Source organism: Strongylocentrotus purpuratus, unplaced genomic scaffold (genome assembly GCF_000002235.5).
Source record: "Strongylocentrotus purpuratus isolate Spur 01 unplaced genomic scaffold, Spur_5.0 spur5_scaffold_6, whole genome shotgun sequence".
Lineage (NCBI taxonomy): Eukaryota > Metazoa > Echinodermata > Echinoidea > Camarodonta > Strongylocentrotidae > Strongylocentrotus > Strongylocentrotus purpuratus.
Window position 1 is genome coordinate 28290434 of NW_022145612.1, and position 18910 is coordinate 28309343.

At 35.7% G+C, this 18910-nt stretch overlaps 1 protein-coding gene across 1 annotated transcript; it reads left to right on the forward strand.

Annotated features, from left to right (window-relative positions):
* Positions 1-1338: 1338 nt before the first annotated feature.
* Positions 1339-18909, forward strand: LOC115929866 (natural resistance-associated macrophage protein 2-like; the record flags this gene model as incomplete). The annotated part of the gene is made up of 15 exons (XM_030999949.1): positions 1339-1400; positions 2311-2540; positions 3687-3809; positions 6650-6728; positions 7233-7380; positions 8374-8444; positions 8775-8842; positions 9277-9432; positions 10940-11009; positions 13985-14082; positions 14701-14790; positions 15543-15572; positions 16775-16995; positions 17603-17672; positions 18898-18909. Coding segments are annotated over exons 2-15 (1446 nt in total), but the record flags the coding sequence as incomplete, so codon positions are not given.
* Position 18910: the final 1 nt, after the last annotated feature.

The window sequence follows — 18910 nt, forward strand, 5'->3', positions numbered from 1 at the left end:
AAAAACAATTACCCGTGGGCAAATAATGTTAGATGCCTTTCAAACATGTCAAAAGGGGGCGCATGGATATACGAAGGTAAATTGTCGATTGAGTGAGCACCCCTAATCGAGGTGCCCCATGTATCAGTCGCGAATCCAGCAAATCATGAAGCCAAGCCATAATTTTGCCGGTTCTTTATATATTCCCTACACTTAATATAATTCAAGCCGCCGAAGATGGCGTTATCAACGAACTCAATAATGCTCACTAGCCAGCCAGCCCAGCCCATGAGGACTGTTTTGCGATGGTGTTGTGGAGATCAAAATTAAATAGGCCGGATTTTGGATTAGCTTCCACTCCACTCCCGTTTGATTCCCCAGAAAGCAAAACAACAACAACAACAACAACAATACCAACAAATTATTGGGATTTAAGATCGTTATATTAGGCAGTCTTCCTTCCAGATACGTATATGCTCCATCCCCCCCACGAATCTGTGTAGGATTCTGCGCGCGTGTTCTACCCCTCCCCTTTTTTTCCTCATGGGTAAAAAGAAGTGGCGGATCCAGGGAGGGGGAGGGGGGGGGGGGGCCTGGCCCGGCTCCCTCCCCTGGGTAAAAAAACAGGTAAAAACACGTTAATTTTACCTTCTTTTTGGAGATGGCCCCCTCCCTTGGCACTCAAGGGGGGGGGGGTGGGGGCCGGGGGGAGGGATGCGATTTCATTTTTATATGCCTGTTCTCTTTATCTTTTGTGTTACCTCTTTATTTCATTAATATTTCATCTCATGTGTTTCATTTAATTCTAAATTCACATTGTACGTTAATTAAAGCCTATGTTCTAGGAGTCAAGCTATGCAATTTCAGTTGCTATCTTTGTCAAATAATTTACCATTTAATATTGTATTCTTCGATCATCCACTTTGTTTGCCTTTGATGTGCTTTATTTATTTATTTATTTATTTGTGTTTGCAACCAGTCAAGGATGATCATTATCACCAAAAATATAAATTTTAATGTTTACCCCCCCCCCCCCCCCCCCCCTCCAATGAAATTCTTGGGTTTCGAGTTAAAAGTACATTACATCACCCGACATGTACACTTCTTCATAGACTGACTTACAGGCCTTGTGATCTTTTCCTGTTCTTACTTTCATTTCAGCTGCAAGATTTAAAGATGATGATTAGTATATAACATATCAAAGAATGCTAAAATATACAGTTTTTTTTAATAGCTACGAGTTTCAATATTAAAAGATAAAAATATGATGACTGTGTAAACCAGTAGCCCGACAATTTCTTGTCAGAGGCTAGGCTAGTCAATATTGCGCAATAAAAAATCACGTGAAATTTGAGACATGTACGGTACGTACCGGTACGATAAGAATATTTGGTGGCGGTGAAACCGACGTGATTGTTCTTGTAAGTTGTAGGCTGCTAAGATACCGGTACTTATTACAATACCAGTTTGAAAATCGTATATTCTATTGCAGATATATGTATACTTGAATTTGCCATCAATATTAAACGGTTAGATTGCATTATTTTGGCAATTCCTTCAGAAACAACATCTACAGTCGTAGAATCAAAACGTTACCGTATAGGCCTAGGCCTACTCTCTTGTCGCCCGAGCTAGCCGTTTGACGTTCTGTTGGTCGTGGTGGTAGATTGGAAGATAGCTCGCGCTCGCGCTCGTGCTTAATAACTTATACCATTACATGTATTCTGTGAGTGTTATAGATATACTGTAGTCAGGGCAGTAGACATGAAACGATTAGTAAGAAATTCTGTCCTAGTTTGATAAATATTTGTATTGTTTTTTATTTTGTAGGTTAATTATTCTCATTCCATAACCAAACTGAAACTGAACTGAGCTGAGCTGAGAGTGAGAGAGGCAAATAGATCGTCTGTGTTTGACTTTGACTAGATTGAGTATTGCGTGATTGACTTTTATATCAGTTAAAAAATTATGTCATGAATCCTCAAAGTCAAATGTGAGTGCCAATGTACCTGTGATACGAACTGTGATACATTGTTTTCTTCACAATTAATACAAGATTCAACTACTTTATTCATTACAAAGTTAAGAATTGAAAATCGATGGGAAAATCTGTAGACTGTAATGTTGCAGAAATTAATGATCATGTCAAAATTGTCAGGTATGGGGCCTGGAAGAGTGGGGGATTGACAGTGACACATCGTACATCCCACCCTGCCAACAAGGAAAATATCTGATTGGTGATGATTAGCAGTGTTTTTGTATTTGATAAAAATGACTTTTGACGGCTGATATTGATCAGTCTAGACCTAATCATAGTTTCTCTCATTCTAGGCGGTTGCTGAACCAAAGTGATGGTACTTGGCAGTGGTGGAGCATCGCCCATTGAAGACAACCAGCTTCAAGATTGTGCTGGAGTAATGGATGGGGGAGGGGATACCTGTGAAGCCGTCATGAAGGAACCTCAGAATGGTCCTTCTGAGAACCATGCACCTGCCGCCAAAGAAGGCGAACCTGGCTTTGAGATGACCGCTGGTGCAGTCAATATACCACATTCTGGAGCAGTAAGTTTTTTTCTTCTTTTCTTTTTTTTTTTTTAGTCTTTTCTTTTTTTACAATTTATTCTACCAGCTAATAAAATTTAAACCTGACGCTGGGTTAAAAGGGCAATCCAACCCTTGCAAGCAGAAAAGTAATAGAAATAAAATGGCAAAAATGGCAAAAATTTGAAATGAATCAAACCATTGATAGCTATGCGAATCTCAAGTTGGCAATTTTTCAGTGGATTTGACATAGTGAAGAATAACTCTCCTGATTGTCATGTACCAAAAAAAATCACTTATTTCTGTGTTTCTCTGAGGGGCTTTTGCGGTCCGTTGAGGCACTACTCAAAATAAATTGTGTAGAGTATATTATTACAGGACCTCTAAAAGGAAAAGAGCATCCCAAGTCATATATTTTTGAAAAATTTAAATTTTAGTAATTCGTTGTTCGCCACTACATCACAAAGACATTACTGATTCAGTCAATTTGACGAGCCCATGTGTATATTGATTGCAATTTTCCAAAATTCATGACTTTCTCATTTCTCATTTTTTGATTCAATTTTATTTAAACTTTCACCAAAATAAGTTTGCTATCAAGGTTGGATTCCCCTTTAAAGTTTTTGTCCAAAATCAGGTTTAACATGAATGAATTGCAACTTAGGTCTGAGGTTTTCCCTTTATTAAACATGATCTGAGAGTCAAGGTCAGGTTTAACTGAACTAGAAGACAGACCAAAATTGGTCTTGAATGGGTTAATGCATTTAATGTTCTGTCTCCTTGTAGATAAAAGAGTGACACAGTGATAGGAGTGCTAAGATTTGCAAATGAGCTTTAAAAACTGTGGTAGTCATCGTCTGCCTGTGTATACCAGTTCAGGGAATAATCTCATTATACACTGAAACCTGTCTACAAAGACCACCCGAGGTAGGCAAGAAAAGTGGTCTTTATAGGCAGGTGGTCTATATGTACAGGTTCCTTTAGTACATGTTTCATTGAGAAACCATTTTCAAGGGAGACAAAAAACAGGTTGTCTTTGTAGACAGGTGGTCACTAAATTATACATGATCTAAAAGTATGACATGAGGGGAAGCAATTAATTTGTTAACTCATAGATAATGTCATGAGGTATTAATTGTTTTTCTTTCTGCTCTTAATGCTTCCTAGACCAGCTTCAGTTTGAGGAAGTTGTGGGCTTTCACTGGTCCTGGTTTCCTGATGAGCATAGCCTACCTTGATCCAGGCAACATAGAATCGGATCTTCAGTCAGGCGCTATCGCTGAATATAGGGTAATTCATACATGACGATGTCATGTGATATTACTGAAAATATCATTCAAACTATGTACATTGGTGATAAAATGAAGCAATTATTTGATTTAGTTTAAATGAAGTTAGAATTGTGAAAACTGATTTTCAGCATTTTTGTTTGTTTTATAGTTTGTTTGTTGTTGTGTTTTTTTTTTTTTTTTGGGGGGGGGGAGATTAAGACAATCAAGTCAGCCAGTAAATCTGTATATGGGACATCAGAAAGCTCAACCATTGATAAAAGTTCTGTCAGGATTGTAAGTAGTTGTAATAACTTTGTACAAGATTGATACCATGGCTATTTTACAAGTTGCTATGCAATGATGTGAATGACTAGAATATACAAACCCTTTTATTTCTTATGAAATTCATAATTTTCACTGAATACGGAAAAAAATACAATTTAATACAATTTACATTTACTTTTATGTCTCATTTCTTCGTTGAATTGATATCACAAGTTACTGATTTATTTCCTTTAGTGGTAAATGTAAACGTTTACCACAAAATACATGTACATGCCCCATGAACCTTTCTTGATTGTTCAACGTTTAGGAGATTTTAGTTCAGTGAGGAAGCAATCAATGTGTGACTGTAAATAGGTATAAATCAACACCATTAAAGGTACGGTAATACAAAGTTTAGGTACGTGGTCATGAATTTGGTTCAAATGAACATATTGGAAGCATATGCGATTTTATCTTATTCAATGATCGTTGACGCGGTTGAATTCAAGCCTAAAGTGATAAAATAGTCAATGATAAACTCTTTATGTTGTAAAGCGCCCTCTCAAGACTGATATTCCTTTAGCTTTCAAATAATGTTTCTTGACTACAATCGACCAATTTGCTATTTTCGTCTGAAAATTATATATCAAAACTGTATATTCTGAGATTTTCATGGTTGCAGCTACCATGGAATGGCCTTAGGTGCTATTTGAAAAATTTGAAATTTACCAGGAGCACAGTAAAGTTTGGTTACCGTATTCATTTTCTCGAAAGCAGAAATGTTTTAGGGGCCAAATTTTCTAGTGCTTATAATACATTCACAGGGGCATCGAAATATATCAAAATTGTAAATTTACTATCGATCCAATTTTCCCAAGATTTTGTATTACCTTTAAGCGCTGCCATCTCTCTCGGAATAAAGGTCAAGTGAATCATTTTGTTTTCTTTTCGTCTGCAGCACTCTATAAAGTAGCTCAGTAAATGTTCCTTTTCAAGCCATAAAAAATTGTAGACTATTTATTAGCCTTTTTTAATGTATGTTAGCACAGCAGGTATCGTCAATGCAGCACTCTATAAAGTAGCTCAGTAAAAGTCCTATTTCAAGCCATAAAAAATTGTAGACTATTTATTAGCCAGTTTTAATGTATGTTAGCACAGCAGTTATCGTCAATGCCTATTTGACAAGTAAGTTAATTGAATTATTGAAAATACAACACTTAACCCCTTTAGACCATAAAATGTCAAAGAGTAATCTGGTTGCAGACTAAAATAATATTTACTGGCTGCAGACAACCTGGGAATGTTTTTTTTCCTAAAGCAGTCTTTTTCTAATCACATGATTATCATAGCTGTACTGTAATGCATTTCTTTTGTTGAACTAAAATGACTTCCTTTGATTTTGGACTCAAAATATCAGTTAATGCTCTATTAAACCACGTGCACTTTTTTTACATCTTGCATCCTAAAGGAAGTGCTACATTTCAAAACCTCAAATGAAAATGAAAGCCTTTTGTCGCTTGCCATTGTAGGTATGACTATGGTGCAGAGATTATGAATAAAATGAAAAGAACAATTGTAAGAAAAGATCGAATACTCGCAGCCTTTTCCCTCATACACTCGTGCTCATTTTTAAATTTAAAATTGTAAGGGTAGCATTTTGGGTTTAGGTCCTATGTGGTTTGGTGCCCTTAACCAAGATTAAATGTGTACAAATGTAGCTGTAGGATGTTTTGATAGCCTAGAAAACCTTATGAGAACAGAATGTAGTTGAAAATGAGAGAAGTGGCAGCGCTAACTTTACAGACTACCGGTAATCATGTAATCAATTTGTATTGCTCGTGTGCATGTATAATCAGACCTTAGCAATTTGGGTCAGGTAATTAAAGTGACTCAGTAACATTGGTGAAAGTTGATGAAAACATTGCATAATTTTTGTATGAAATATTACTTATTGTATTCCTTCTACTGAACTAACCCTCTAACATGCAAAAAATCCTGACAAAAATTCTCAAACCGCAAAGATAACTATGATTTTCTGTGAAGATGTCACTGTGCAACACCCTCTAACAGTGATTAACAGTAAATTCTCCCAACCATTTTTGAATTTTTCCAACCGTTTTTCCATGAACAAAAGACATAAGACAGGCTTTTAAAAATCTATCAACACTTAAATGTCTGGAATGGTATATAGATCCAATTCATTGCTTTGTGACGATTAACATTGTAATAATTATATTTGGGAGAATTATGGAATTGATTAGATCAGTTTTTCCTAATTTATATCATTAATAATAGTCCGTTTTCACTCAAACTTTCAGATTATCTTTAATTGTACATCAAGCATTGAATTCACTACCTTAGCACCACTTTCTCTCATCTGAACAATGTTATCAAGTCCCTTTAATACCAGAATATTTTATATATTTGACTTTAATTTGACTTTAAAAATCCAATATAATAGATTGCCAATGCCTTGCACCATTCTTGGGCGTTGTGCACAAGTTGAGGGATTTACATAAGCTATACGTATATGATGAGAACTTGTACAGAGTGTTTCCACCATTACAAGATCTATTTCTTCCTTTCTGATAACAGCTGCTATGGGTTCTTATGTGGTGTACAGTGATGGGTTTAGTGTTACAGCTACTAGCTGCCAGATTGGGTTCTGTTACAGGTAAGTTATAACATTGCTTTCTTGTTTAGTCTGTCAACACCTATTGCCATTGATAATACTCCATTAAAGTAAATTTAGTAAATTTCATGAACATGTGCATGATTCATGTTGTAATGGGTTACTGTATGATGGCTTAATTTGATACCGGGTACCACTTGGACAAAATGAGATGGTGTGTGAGGAATTATGTAATTAATGTAGTTTGTGATTTAATAGTGGTCTGGAATTTTATTATTTTTTCAGTATGCTGTGCATTACCATGCTTTGTATTACACAATAATTCCTCAATTTTTTTCATTTTGTTATTTTGCCTCGACTTGTAGGTTTAAAATGCCATTACTGATTGGACGTCATGAAGTGTGGCAAAGTTATGTTAGTTATACCAATAATTGTTTAATCAGTTAAATAATTGCTTAGAACAGATCCTCATCATCCTCACATGATACATTGTAATCTATATTACCGTATGGCTTGAACTACCATTTGGTTTGTCATGGTCTACAGGTTATCATCTAGCCCAGGTGTGCTACCGGGAGTATCCACCTGTTCCTCGAATAGCTCTCTGGATCATGATTGAGATTGCAATCATTGGATCAGACATTCAAGAGGTGGTTGGATCGGCTGTGGCAATCAACCTTCTGTCCAATAATAAGTAAGTTCTCTTCATATTAAATTTGATTGCAATCATTGGATCAGACATTCAAGAGGTGGTTGGATCAGTGGTGGCAATCAATCTTCTGTCCAATAATAAGTAAGTCTTTCACATTGTATTTGATTGCAATCATTGGATAAGATATAATGACTGAGTTTGCAATCATTGGATCAGACATTCAAGAGGTGGTTGGATTGGCTGTGGCAATCAATTTTCTGTCCAATAATAAGTAAGTTTTCTTCATACTAAATTTGATTGCAATCATTCGATCAGATATTCCAGTAGTGGTGGCAATCAATCTTCCGTCCAATAATAAGTAACTCTTTCACATTACATATGATTGCAATCATTGGATAAGATATAATGACTGAGTTTGCAATCATTGGATCAGACATTCAAGAGGTGGTTGGATTGGCTGTGGCAATCAATCTTCTGTCCAATAATAATTAAGTCTTTCACATTACATTTGATTGCAATCAATGGATAAGATAACCTGACTGAGATTGCCATCATTGGATCAGATGTTTAAGGTCGAATCAGCTAGAGCAATCAATCTTCTCTCCAGTAAAAAATAAGTTCTCACACTGCATTTTATTGAAATTATAGGATTGGAAAACATAATTGAGAATACAACTTGACTGCCAACATCTCAGAAGAGTGTTAATACTACTTGCTTTTTGCTTTTTGCTTTGGATTTGAGTTTAATTACAACTGTTAATGATGGAGATCATATCAACGAACAGATTGAAACAATGGAAGGCCCTTCCCGAAACTACAAGAAAATGATGTGCTTAACTTTAGAATACCTCACCAAACTATCCAAGAGTGCATTTGAAATATGGCCTGAACATTACATACGGATAATTCTAATATATTGGCGGTAGCAAGAATTTTGGTATTCTTATCTTTTTAGGATATGGTAGACAATTACAGTAAATATCCGGCGATTTTGATGGTAAAGGATGATGATCATCTTTCTTTGTTTCTTTGCAGGATTCCAATTTATGCTGGCTGCCTTATCACCGGAGTAGACACATTCACATTCCTCTTCTTAGAGAGTGCAGGTAAGCATAGTTTCCTGTTGCTTTCTTTTGTATTAATTCATGTTTTACAAAGAGAAGTCATTATTTGGTTGGGAGTTTTAATTCTGAGTTAGAGGGGGAAAATAAGCAACGTACTATCAAGAAAGAATTCTTTTTGAAGATCTTAGTACATATTTCAGATGACATTTATTTGTATGGTTATAACATCAGAATAATATTTTTAATGGAAATGATTTCTTATGATTCAAATTTAAAATGAGTAGAAAAAAAAAAGTTATATGTTTTGGAGATAATGCCTATTTGCACATATTGTTCAAGTATTTTGATGTCTGGTTTTGAATGATGTTTCAGGTCTACGTAAATTGGAAGCGTTATTTGGAGCTCTCATCACGACTATGGGAGGAGCTTTTCTATACATGGTAAGAAAGACTCTAATGTTTATTTTGACCTCTTAAATTTCTGTCTGGCTTTCTGTATTTTAGCTATGGTTCAAAAGGGCAAACTGCAATGCATGTTCATTTCTCAAGAAGTCTTGACGAGTTTTCATACTCAAAGCCCAAGGGCTGGGAGGAAGCTTCAAACTTTTACACACAAATTTGTACTTTTCATTAAGTATTCTAATTTTTGCTAAATTCATTGAAAACGTGTTGGAAAAAAGGTTTCAATATCATCCCAGAATGCTTAACTCTTGGTGTATATATATATTCACACAAAAGGCATTTGCATAATTTAATTATTTACTCTTTTGAATGAACGTTGAAGAAGGCTTGGTTAGGGCTGTCACCATGTCTCATCAAACTAACTTCACTATGTTCCTGAACTGACCTTTACAAATTTTTCGTTTGTTTAACAGTACATCGTTGTAGCCCCTGACCAGGGCGAGATCTTGAAGGGTATGTGGTTTCCGTGGTGTGAGGGGTGCCAACTTCCAGCTATCCAACAAGCAGTAGGCATCGTAGGGGCTGTCATCATGCCTCACAACATCTATCTGCACTCTGCTCTCGTATTGGTGAGTCTTGACCGCTTCTCTTTAAACATTTCATGGTGCGAGAAAGAAAATTCCAAACTAACCATTCTTCTGAATGGGGGATGATAGATGTACAGATGCTCATGTTATTTGTCAGTCTTTGAATACCCAATAAGCATTCTTGTTGGGAAAAAACAGATTTATGATAGTTCAGAGTTTTTCAACAATCAGTTGTTGATCTATTCAAAATTCAACGTCATGTCTTAAGTTAAAATCACAACCTTAAAGTAAATTTCAGAACTATAAAATCGTTATAAGCATTATTAATATTCAGACATGATAACCCCTCATTCTTTGTGCAATGCACCCTTACTGTGGAGCTGTAAGTATTTTGATTGATTTTGCATTGATTTGTTTTTATAAAGTCACTCATACTACTGCGTAAATTGATTTTGGTATCCTGTGTCTGTCCTGATTCAAGTTCTTTTATTTTTTCTCTCAGAGTAGTTTTTGTCTCGCCTGCGTAGCAAAAAGCGAGACATAGGCGCCGCTTTTCCCGTGACGGCGACGGCGGCGGCGGCGTCAACATCAAAAACTTAACCTAAGGTTAAGTTTTTGAATTTTTGATATAATTTTGAAAGTATAAGTTCTTAGTCAATGAAACTTTCACTATAGGGTAATCAAGTATCCCCAATCATGTGAGTGGAATTTCAGATCACAAAGTCAAGGTCAAAGGTCATTTCAGGTCAACAGACTTGGACTATGTTGTAGCATCATCATCGAAAACTTAACCTAAGGTTAAGTTTTTGAATTTTTGATATAATTTTGAAAGAATAAGTTCTTAGTCAATGAAACTTGGACTATAGGGTTATCAAGTCTCCCTAATCATGTGAGTAGAATTTCAGGTCACTAAGTTAAGGTCAAAGGTCATTTATGGTCAACAAACTTAGACTTTGATGTGGCATCAACATCAAGATTTTCAAAATGCTTCTTCTTTGTTATTTTTCAACCGATTTTGATTCTGATTGTTTCATATGATAGGGCTAGGAGGGGGATTTGAAATTTCTACACAGAATCGTGAAATTCATTATCTATGCGTATTTATGCAAATTTATTCGAAATCACAAAAAAGGCTTCTTCTCCTTTAATTTCTCGATCAATTTTGATTTGGTTTGCTTTATATCGTAGAGTTAACTTTGGTACACTAAACTTCTACACAGAATTTTGAAATTGTTCTCCATTAATTAATTATGGTAATTTATGCAAATTTATTCCAAAAATAACAAAAATTGCTTATTTTCCCTCATTTCTTGACCGATTTTGATTTGGTTTGCCTTATCTGGTAGAGCTAAATTTGGAACACTAAACTTCTACACAGAATTGTGAGATTTTGCTCCATTGATTATTTATGGTACTTTATGCAAATGAAATGAAATTATGTCCCTTCCACGGCATCAAATTTTTATTTTTTGACCAATTCAAAAGTGTACCACATAAAATGCCTGGTTATTAAGATTAATCTCTCTCTCTCTCTGTTCTTTGTATTCAGACTCGCAAGGTAGATCACAAAGATAAAGTCGAGGTTCGAGAAAGCAATAAGTACTATTCCATTGAATCAGGTAAGATATTTTGGGTTGCGTAAAATCACTTAAAAGTCTTACTAGAAACACATCAAATATATTCAATAACAGAGAGATAAATACCATTAGTTGTATATTTCTATAAAAAGAGGCAGACTTATGAGGCATATGTACTAAAATTAATACACTTTCTTCATGTGGAAACTAAAAAGAATGTACAGGTTTAGGGGAATACGGTCTCAAACATATTTGTGGATGACCAGACTTGAAAACATTTCTTATCCATGACTTTTTAGGAAGTGTGATGAAAAGTCACAATTTCGAAACTATCATCATCAAGTACCGTATTTGCCAGCGTAAAGGCCGCAGTATTTTTGGAAGAGAAAATATCAAAAAGTCGGGGTGCGGCGTATACGCCGAAACAGTAAAAATCGCAAGTCAAAACAGCACGTCCATTATCTGTAGGCAACTTCATACAAAAAAATATATTAACAAAATTGACTTGAAAACACATCGGACAAGACCTAGTCTGAACCACGTCAGCAGCAAATTTGAAGAAGTTATCTTTTTAATCGTTGTGCAACCAAAGAAATAAGAAGAAAACTGACCAGAAACTCGTACTAAAAATCGTACTTGTAAAAATGTCCTTGGCTTAGACAGCGCATGGCCCGGTAACCAAAATCATACCTCGCTCACACACTCTGTGGTGGGGAGCTACCGGGCTGGGAGTTGCAACAAATCCAACGCAGCTTCGGAGATAATTCACAGCGCAATCGTCGGTGTTCTTAACTTTTAAGTAAGATAATTCTGAATTATAATTGAGACTATCTAATTAATTAAAGCGACAAACTAACCTCGGTAGATCTCTAATAACAATACAAAAGCTTGTTTATTTTCTCCATTTGGCGGTACGATAGGGGTAAGACCGGATAACATTATGGCCACAGCTTGGTTATGGCAGGCCATTCACAGTCAGACCGCAGCGCGCGCGTTAATGAGGCTGAAAGCTGATTTTTATTCAGCGATATCTGGCGATCACATAACATTTACGTCTGCTGAATTTCCATGCGCTTTTCAGTGAGATTTGTAGGGGTGTACATGTAGCTGCGTTTTGGGTTGTTAACTTCATTCAACATGGCAGCATGCAACGGAAAGTCACTCTCGAGATTTTCAGCATCAGTTTGATATGTAATTTGCCATATTTCGCAATTTGTAAACAATAATTTTTCACAACTTTTATTGACGTTATTTTTGTAACATTTCAACTGCTGTTTTGACCCGGGAATTTCACTTTTGGTTCCTGACTTTGGGACAAAATAAATTTGTCCACTTTGAGATTCGTTCGAAAGATGAAAAGTCACTCATCAAAAATATGTCAAAACCTAATTGACGCAAAATCATGTTCTTTTTATAATCGTAGTAATTAAGACCCTAAAAACCCGGAAATTACCAATTTGTTCTTTTTATGATAGCGCGAAATTGTGTGATTTCATACTCGTGCACGCTCGCCGTCTGAGCAATGGCAATGCATAACTGATTATTAAACTCCAGGGAGCTCCGCCGCGCCATCGACTAGCCGAAAAAAAATTAGAAAAATGATTAAAAAAGAAATATAGTAGAAAAGAATCATATATATAGCAGGTGAGGTATTTGATCTCTGGTCCTTAGATTGTTGTCAAAACGGCTTGCGCGCACGTGCATTACAGGCGCACGCCACAACGCATGGTTACCAAAATGTGGTATTCAGAATGTTAATAAACCAAAGCGAAACATATGTGACGTAGTTGACGTAGTTGACCAATCAGAACTCTCTATTATCACATCGGCAAAATTTACTACTATTTTTAATTATTCATGAACATGAGCGTGATCTTTTTTGGTTCCTGACTTTGGGACAGCGTAAAATATAATAATTTTAATATCATTGTAAATAATAATTGTAAATTTATAATGCGCAGTTTCTATATGTATATACTCAACTGCGCATGACATATTGGATATTATTATTACCCCGGCTTTAGCTGTGCTGCCATTATAGCGCTCTAGCATTTCAAGGAATAAATTCCTACCGGGTACCCATTTACTTCACCTGGGTGGAGTGTGGCAAATGTAGATCAATATCTTGCCAAAGGACATTAGTGCGGCGGCGGGACTCGAACCGCGGACCTTGTGATCGACAGTCCGGCGACGTATCCACTCGACCACAACACCTCTACATACGTAATGAGTAGTGCAGACGGTCTTCCCGTATATAGAAAAATATATATGCTTTATGCTTTATGCTGATTATAACATCTTCTTATAACATCTTCTTGACGCAAGAATGATTTCTATGTGAAAATCAGTCCTACTCTTTAGATAGATTTATCGTCGAAAAACCCCATTTTCAAGGCGAAATATCTGTTTCCAAAATATATCTAACATGATTGTCATATAAGTATATAGAGAGTGCAACTTCTTATCTTTAAAATAAGACCCATTTCATGAGAAATGAACAATTATAAAGGCAAAAATTGCCGATCGGGAAGACCGTCTGCACTACTCATTACGTATGCAAGACACGTAAATTCTTGCATACGTGCTGAATAAAATAGAGGGTTTTCGCACCGGCTGCGGTCTGACTGTTCATGTTTCTGTATGCATGCGAAGCGCCCTCTAGTGTCCAATGAATGTGCTAATCTGCCTAAAAATCGATGAAGATTTGCTAAATTATGATCATTTTTTAGGTAAACTTCCTGTAAATTTATAAAATGATTGATAATTTTGGTATTAGTTTGTAGGAAAAATAGAGTTCTACGAGAAAATTATGATTATTTTCTTTGGTCCGTTTTTTTTTTTTCCTTTTTTCCTTTTTTTTTTTTCTCTCTACGAAATGTCAAAGTTGGGGGTGCGGCCTATGCGGCGGTGCGGCCTTTACGCCGGCAAATACGGTATTTGGGTTTTTTCTTTCCAATTCTAAGTATCTGGTATGAAACTTTTAATCTGTTTATCTTGCCATCTTGTTTTGTCTACAGCTATTGCGTTGTTTATATCATTTCTTATCAACCTGTTTGTTGTGGCTGTGTTTGCTGCTGCCTTCTATCCATCTGAGAATGCAACGCTCCTCACTGCGGTAAGTCATTTTCATGATCAGATAATTCAGTCACCTTTATTCTAAATATTCAGCTGTAAAGGAAAATTAATTGTCTTGATTTTTGGGGTGCCTTTTGAAAAGAGGAGTTGACAAAACTTTTGTAAGAGCTTTGATGTGGGATCCAAAGTCTTTAACCTTGACCAACATAGTAGTTTAGCTTTAAAGGTAGTTCATAATTCTAGCAAGTCTGAAAGTAAGGAACTGTTTATGCATTGTGTGAAAGAAAAAAATTAAATTTCTTACAAAAAGGGATTCATCAGAATGAATTTTGGAATGACCGGTAGCCTGAACAATGAAATTCATCATGAAATGTACTCCAATTCCTTTCAAGAGTGAAACGAAAAGAAAATCTAAACTTTGAGATGTACTGGTACTTTTGTTATCATTTTTTTTAAACAGTTGATTGTAAATGTTTACATAATTGGGGAACTAAAATGTTTGACGCAACCTCTGTGATATAATTCCACCAAATTTTTTAGGTAACCTTTGATATTGCTTTCAGTGTAGATTGTTTCTTCCTATGTATGTTTCATCTCTTCTCTATAATGTGATCTAAAGTAAGCCCCGTCTTGATAAATTCTCTTTCACTTCTTTTAGGGTCAATTGATTCATGACAATTATGGTAATGCCATGAAGATCATCTGGGGCATAGGACTACTTGCTGCAGGACAAAGCTCAACTATGACGGTATGTTCTCCTTACTATACTTTCTATGATCAGTGCCTTTGGAAAGGAAACAGTTTGGAGTATGAACGATCATGATTTGAGCTGATGATGTCAGGCGAAAATGAGAGCTTTAGAAAACCTGAAACTAGTCACATTTGATTGCTTGGCGCAAAGAAATCATAGTCTTGCTAAACATCTTTCCATGGGGTTCAGCGTATTAGGGTGGAAGTAGTAGTGTTTTAATAAATTGTACCTGATCAAATGTATACTAGCTATGACATTAAAGCTATACAAGAATTTTTTTTCTCAAGTACTTACTGATTTAATAGGAGTAGTTTCAGGATTTTTCGTACTGACTTATATGCATTGATATCTTCGAATGTTTTGGGTTCTTTCTTCTTCAAAATATGAAAGTCACCGATAATAAAAACTGAAAATGTATTAATGAGTCAAAATCGGACTTTGATTGTTATGGTACTAGATTTGTTGTTTTGAAATTCAAGTAAGAATGAAAGTGAAAAAGGGATAGGATTTGGATGTGGATAGTATCAGCAAGATCTATTTTGTATTATCCACATGTTTTTTGTTTTGATTTTAGTTTCTTGAGTCTGTCGGTCTGAATCATTTCCCATAAAAACAGGAAGTAATTCACTTTTATGACCTATTTGAGAATTAATGTTTTCAACATTTGACATAGGAAATCCTGTTGGAAATTGGACGTTTCTTTTTGTTGAGTTGATATTGATTTTGTTCTTCTTTCTTTTTAATTGCAGGGCACTTATGCTGGCCAGTTTGCTATGGAGGTAGGTTAAACCATAGGGGTTTTCCCTGAGCTTAACCCTTTCAGGACAGGATTTATATTTAGGCCGGCTAAAATTTTCACATATTGTTCTTCATGTATATATTTTTATGCCTCCGTTACGAAGTAGCCGGAGGCATTATGTTTTCGGGTTGTCCGTCCGTCCGTACGTCCCATCCGTACGTCCCGTTCTCGTGATCGCGTTATCTCAAGAACTGATTGATGGATTCCTACCAAACTTTGGTCATTTATGTAACTTGCAGAGCCAATGAACTGATTAGATTTTGGGGTCATTGGGTCAAAGGTCAAAGGTCACAGGGCTCATTATGTATGCAAAATAGCTTGTGATCGCATTATCTCAAGAACTGATTGATGGATTCCTACCAAACTTTGGTCATGTATGTATCTTGCAGAGCCAATGAACTGAGTAGATTTTGGGGTCATGAGGTCAAACATGTATATGAGAAATAGCTTGTAATCACGATATTCTGAGAACCTGTTAATGGATTACAGTCGAACTTGAATTTGAAAAATTTCTTCTGTTTTGGTTTGTAAAATTGCTCTATGATGGAGGCATCATTTTCGACTGCACGCAGTCGAAGTTCCATCTAGTTTATTGCTGCATTTTTCAAATTATATGTAATTTTCACATGGGCAAGAATGTTGACCAAAAGTTTTGAAAAATTGCAATTTTGATAGAAAATAATGATTTTGATTCTCTCAACATGGTGCCAATTTAAGGATTGTTGAGCTTATTTTCCTTTTTTTCCTAGCCTAGTATAGTCATGAAACAAATATCAATGCTTTTTTGAATCAAAAGTTATTGAGCCACACCACAAAATATGGAACGATTCTCACAAAAGGGTTTGTTATGAAGCTATAACTCCCCATGGTCCTTGACCTTGATGTGAAGAAGATATATTTAACTGGTGGTAGTTTAGGATGTTTTTCAATTCCATGGCATAAGACAAATGAACTATGACTATTTATTTGGTATAGTGAAGCATAAATTTTCCCGTTGCATTACATTATATTTCTGAAGAACTCTGTCATACAGGTATGTGCTTCTTCACTGACTATTTTGTTTGCATTACTCTGGTTTTCTGTCATTTGCTTTTCCAAAATAAGTTCCATCAGGGTAAAATGACTTTTATTTCCAACTACCTAGCTCAAATGGAATCTATTGACCGATATTGTTTTTCACAGGGTTTCTTAGGCATCCGATGGAGCAAGTGGAAAAGAGTCTTGCTAACCAGATCTATCGCCATGGTACCCACCCTCCTAGTGGCTGTTTTTGCTGGAAAAGCCCTGGATGAACTCAATTCCATCATCAACATCATCCAGAGTATACAACTTCCATTCGCTCTCCTACCTATCCTCTACTTCACAAGCCAAGAGAGACTGATGGGAGAGTTTAAAAACTCTAGGTTGGTTTCCTCCTCTTGGATAGTTTCAATGTCAAATGCTAAAGCCGGGGTGATAATACGATTGCAGGGCCATCAGGGAGAACAGTATTAATACTGATGAGGCTACCCTGGGTAAATAAGACATATAATTATTATTATTATTATTATTATCATGATTATTATCACTTTCTCCGTGATCACAACAAAACTTCAGACCAGCTACTCCTTATCTCCTCTGTTGAAGTGCCTTTCATAAATCATCAAGTATGAGTGGACAGTGTAAATCAAGCCCACAAGTGGGTTGGGCTTTATATTTTTGATCCAAGTTTGATTCACTTTTGAAAGTAATGGCAGTGTTATTAGATATGAAAATATAAACATAGTCTTCCTAATTATGGTTCTTAATATTTGGAATAAATAGTGAAATTGAAGTTTTGAGTTCTTCTAATGTTGGAATACAGTCAGAAAGTATAGTGTGCAGTGGGATCAAATGGCTTGGTTGGTTGACCTGTATTGGTTTAGAAGAAATGTTTGTGACTTTGTAAATTTTATAATAAACTATCCAAGTTTAAAATTTCTTATATATTACTCAAATATAATTATATATGTTATGTTCTTTGTCATGCAGTTTCACCAAATTCATAGTGTGGTGCCTTGCAGTACTCATAATGGGGGTCAACTTCTACTTGGTGTTTGCAGTAAGTTTTTCATGTTTAATTTAAGTTTGTTTATATGTATGGACTTCAAGGTTATTCATTATATTATCATTATGCCTCATGGAGTATCACATGTTCTTTCTTTGATGCATATAAAGATAGTTGAAGCCAAGATACATATATCATAACAATTGGGAAAAAGTTAATATTTGGTATAATTGATTTTAAATATATTTGTTCATATTTCAAAATTTATCAAAGTATTGAGGAAAAACTAAGGGCCGCAAAACAGTATTTTTTTATTTCTTGATGTATGATAGCAACGGGAATGTTATATTGACTAGAATGGACCATATGTCACCATTATTAAAGGTAAAGACCAGTTATGGTCATGCAATTGCATTGTGAAAGAAACGTTGTGGAATCGATCAGAAAAAGTTGATCATCTAGCATATAAGTATTGGTGTGTACTGCAAGGTTCTGGAATCATCAAAATGATAAGAAATATGGCCCAGTCTTCCTAAAGTTACAAGCACTGTACACAGAAAGATGTATATGGGACTATACGCACACGTGCGCAACACGTGCGTTTATCTCTCACAGACCATGTAGATAAACTGATTACCAAATATATCAATTAGTAGGCGGTTTCCCGGCAAAATTGTTATCATCATGTATTAGTCAAAACATATTCTTTCACATGATTGGTAATAAGAGCTTCCATTTCATTTTTTGAAATTGGGGCGTTTCCAATACTGGTCTTTACTTTTATTATGGATTGTTGATTTAACTTGATAGGAAGCATGTCATTTCCTCTCGTTTCCTCTTTAAATCGTATATATTTCCTTGTTGAGAATCCTACCATGTGGATGTCATGTGTTTCATGTTCTGTCTACTTAAAGATGCATAGTAGTGGGCTCTCATGGGGAATTCAACACCATTTGGGTGATTATCCAATGACAGGTCTTGTCGATCACTGGGATTAGCCGTCACTAGTTTTATGACCAATAGGCCTTCTGTAATGCTCTGCATTTTCCACCAATTGCCCCATATAAAAAAAAGTCATTATCTTACATTTCTCTCACCCGAAGACTTTCTGAGAAACTAAGTTGGTATATATTTCTTGATGGGACTACAGGTTTGCTACGTGCGAAACTTGTACACCCATTAATGGTATTTCCACCAAGTCTGGTGTCAACGACTTAGGACCCACTGCTTATGGAAATGGAACTGACTACCTTCTCCCTTTAATATGTTTACCTTGCAGGAACTGAACGACA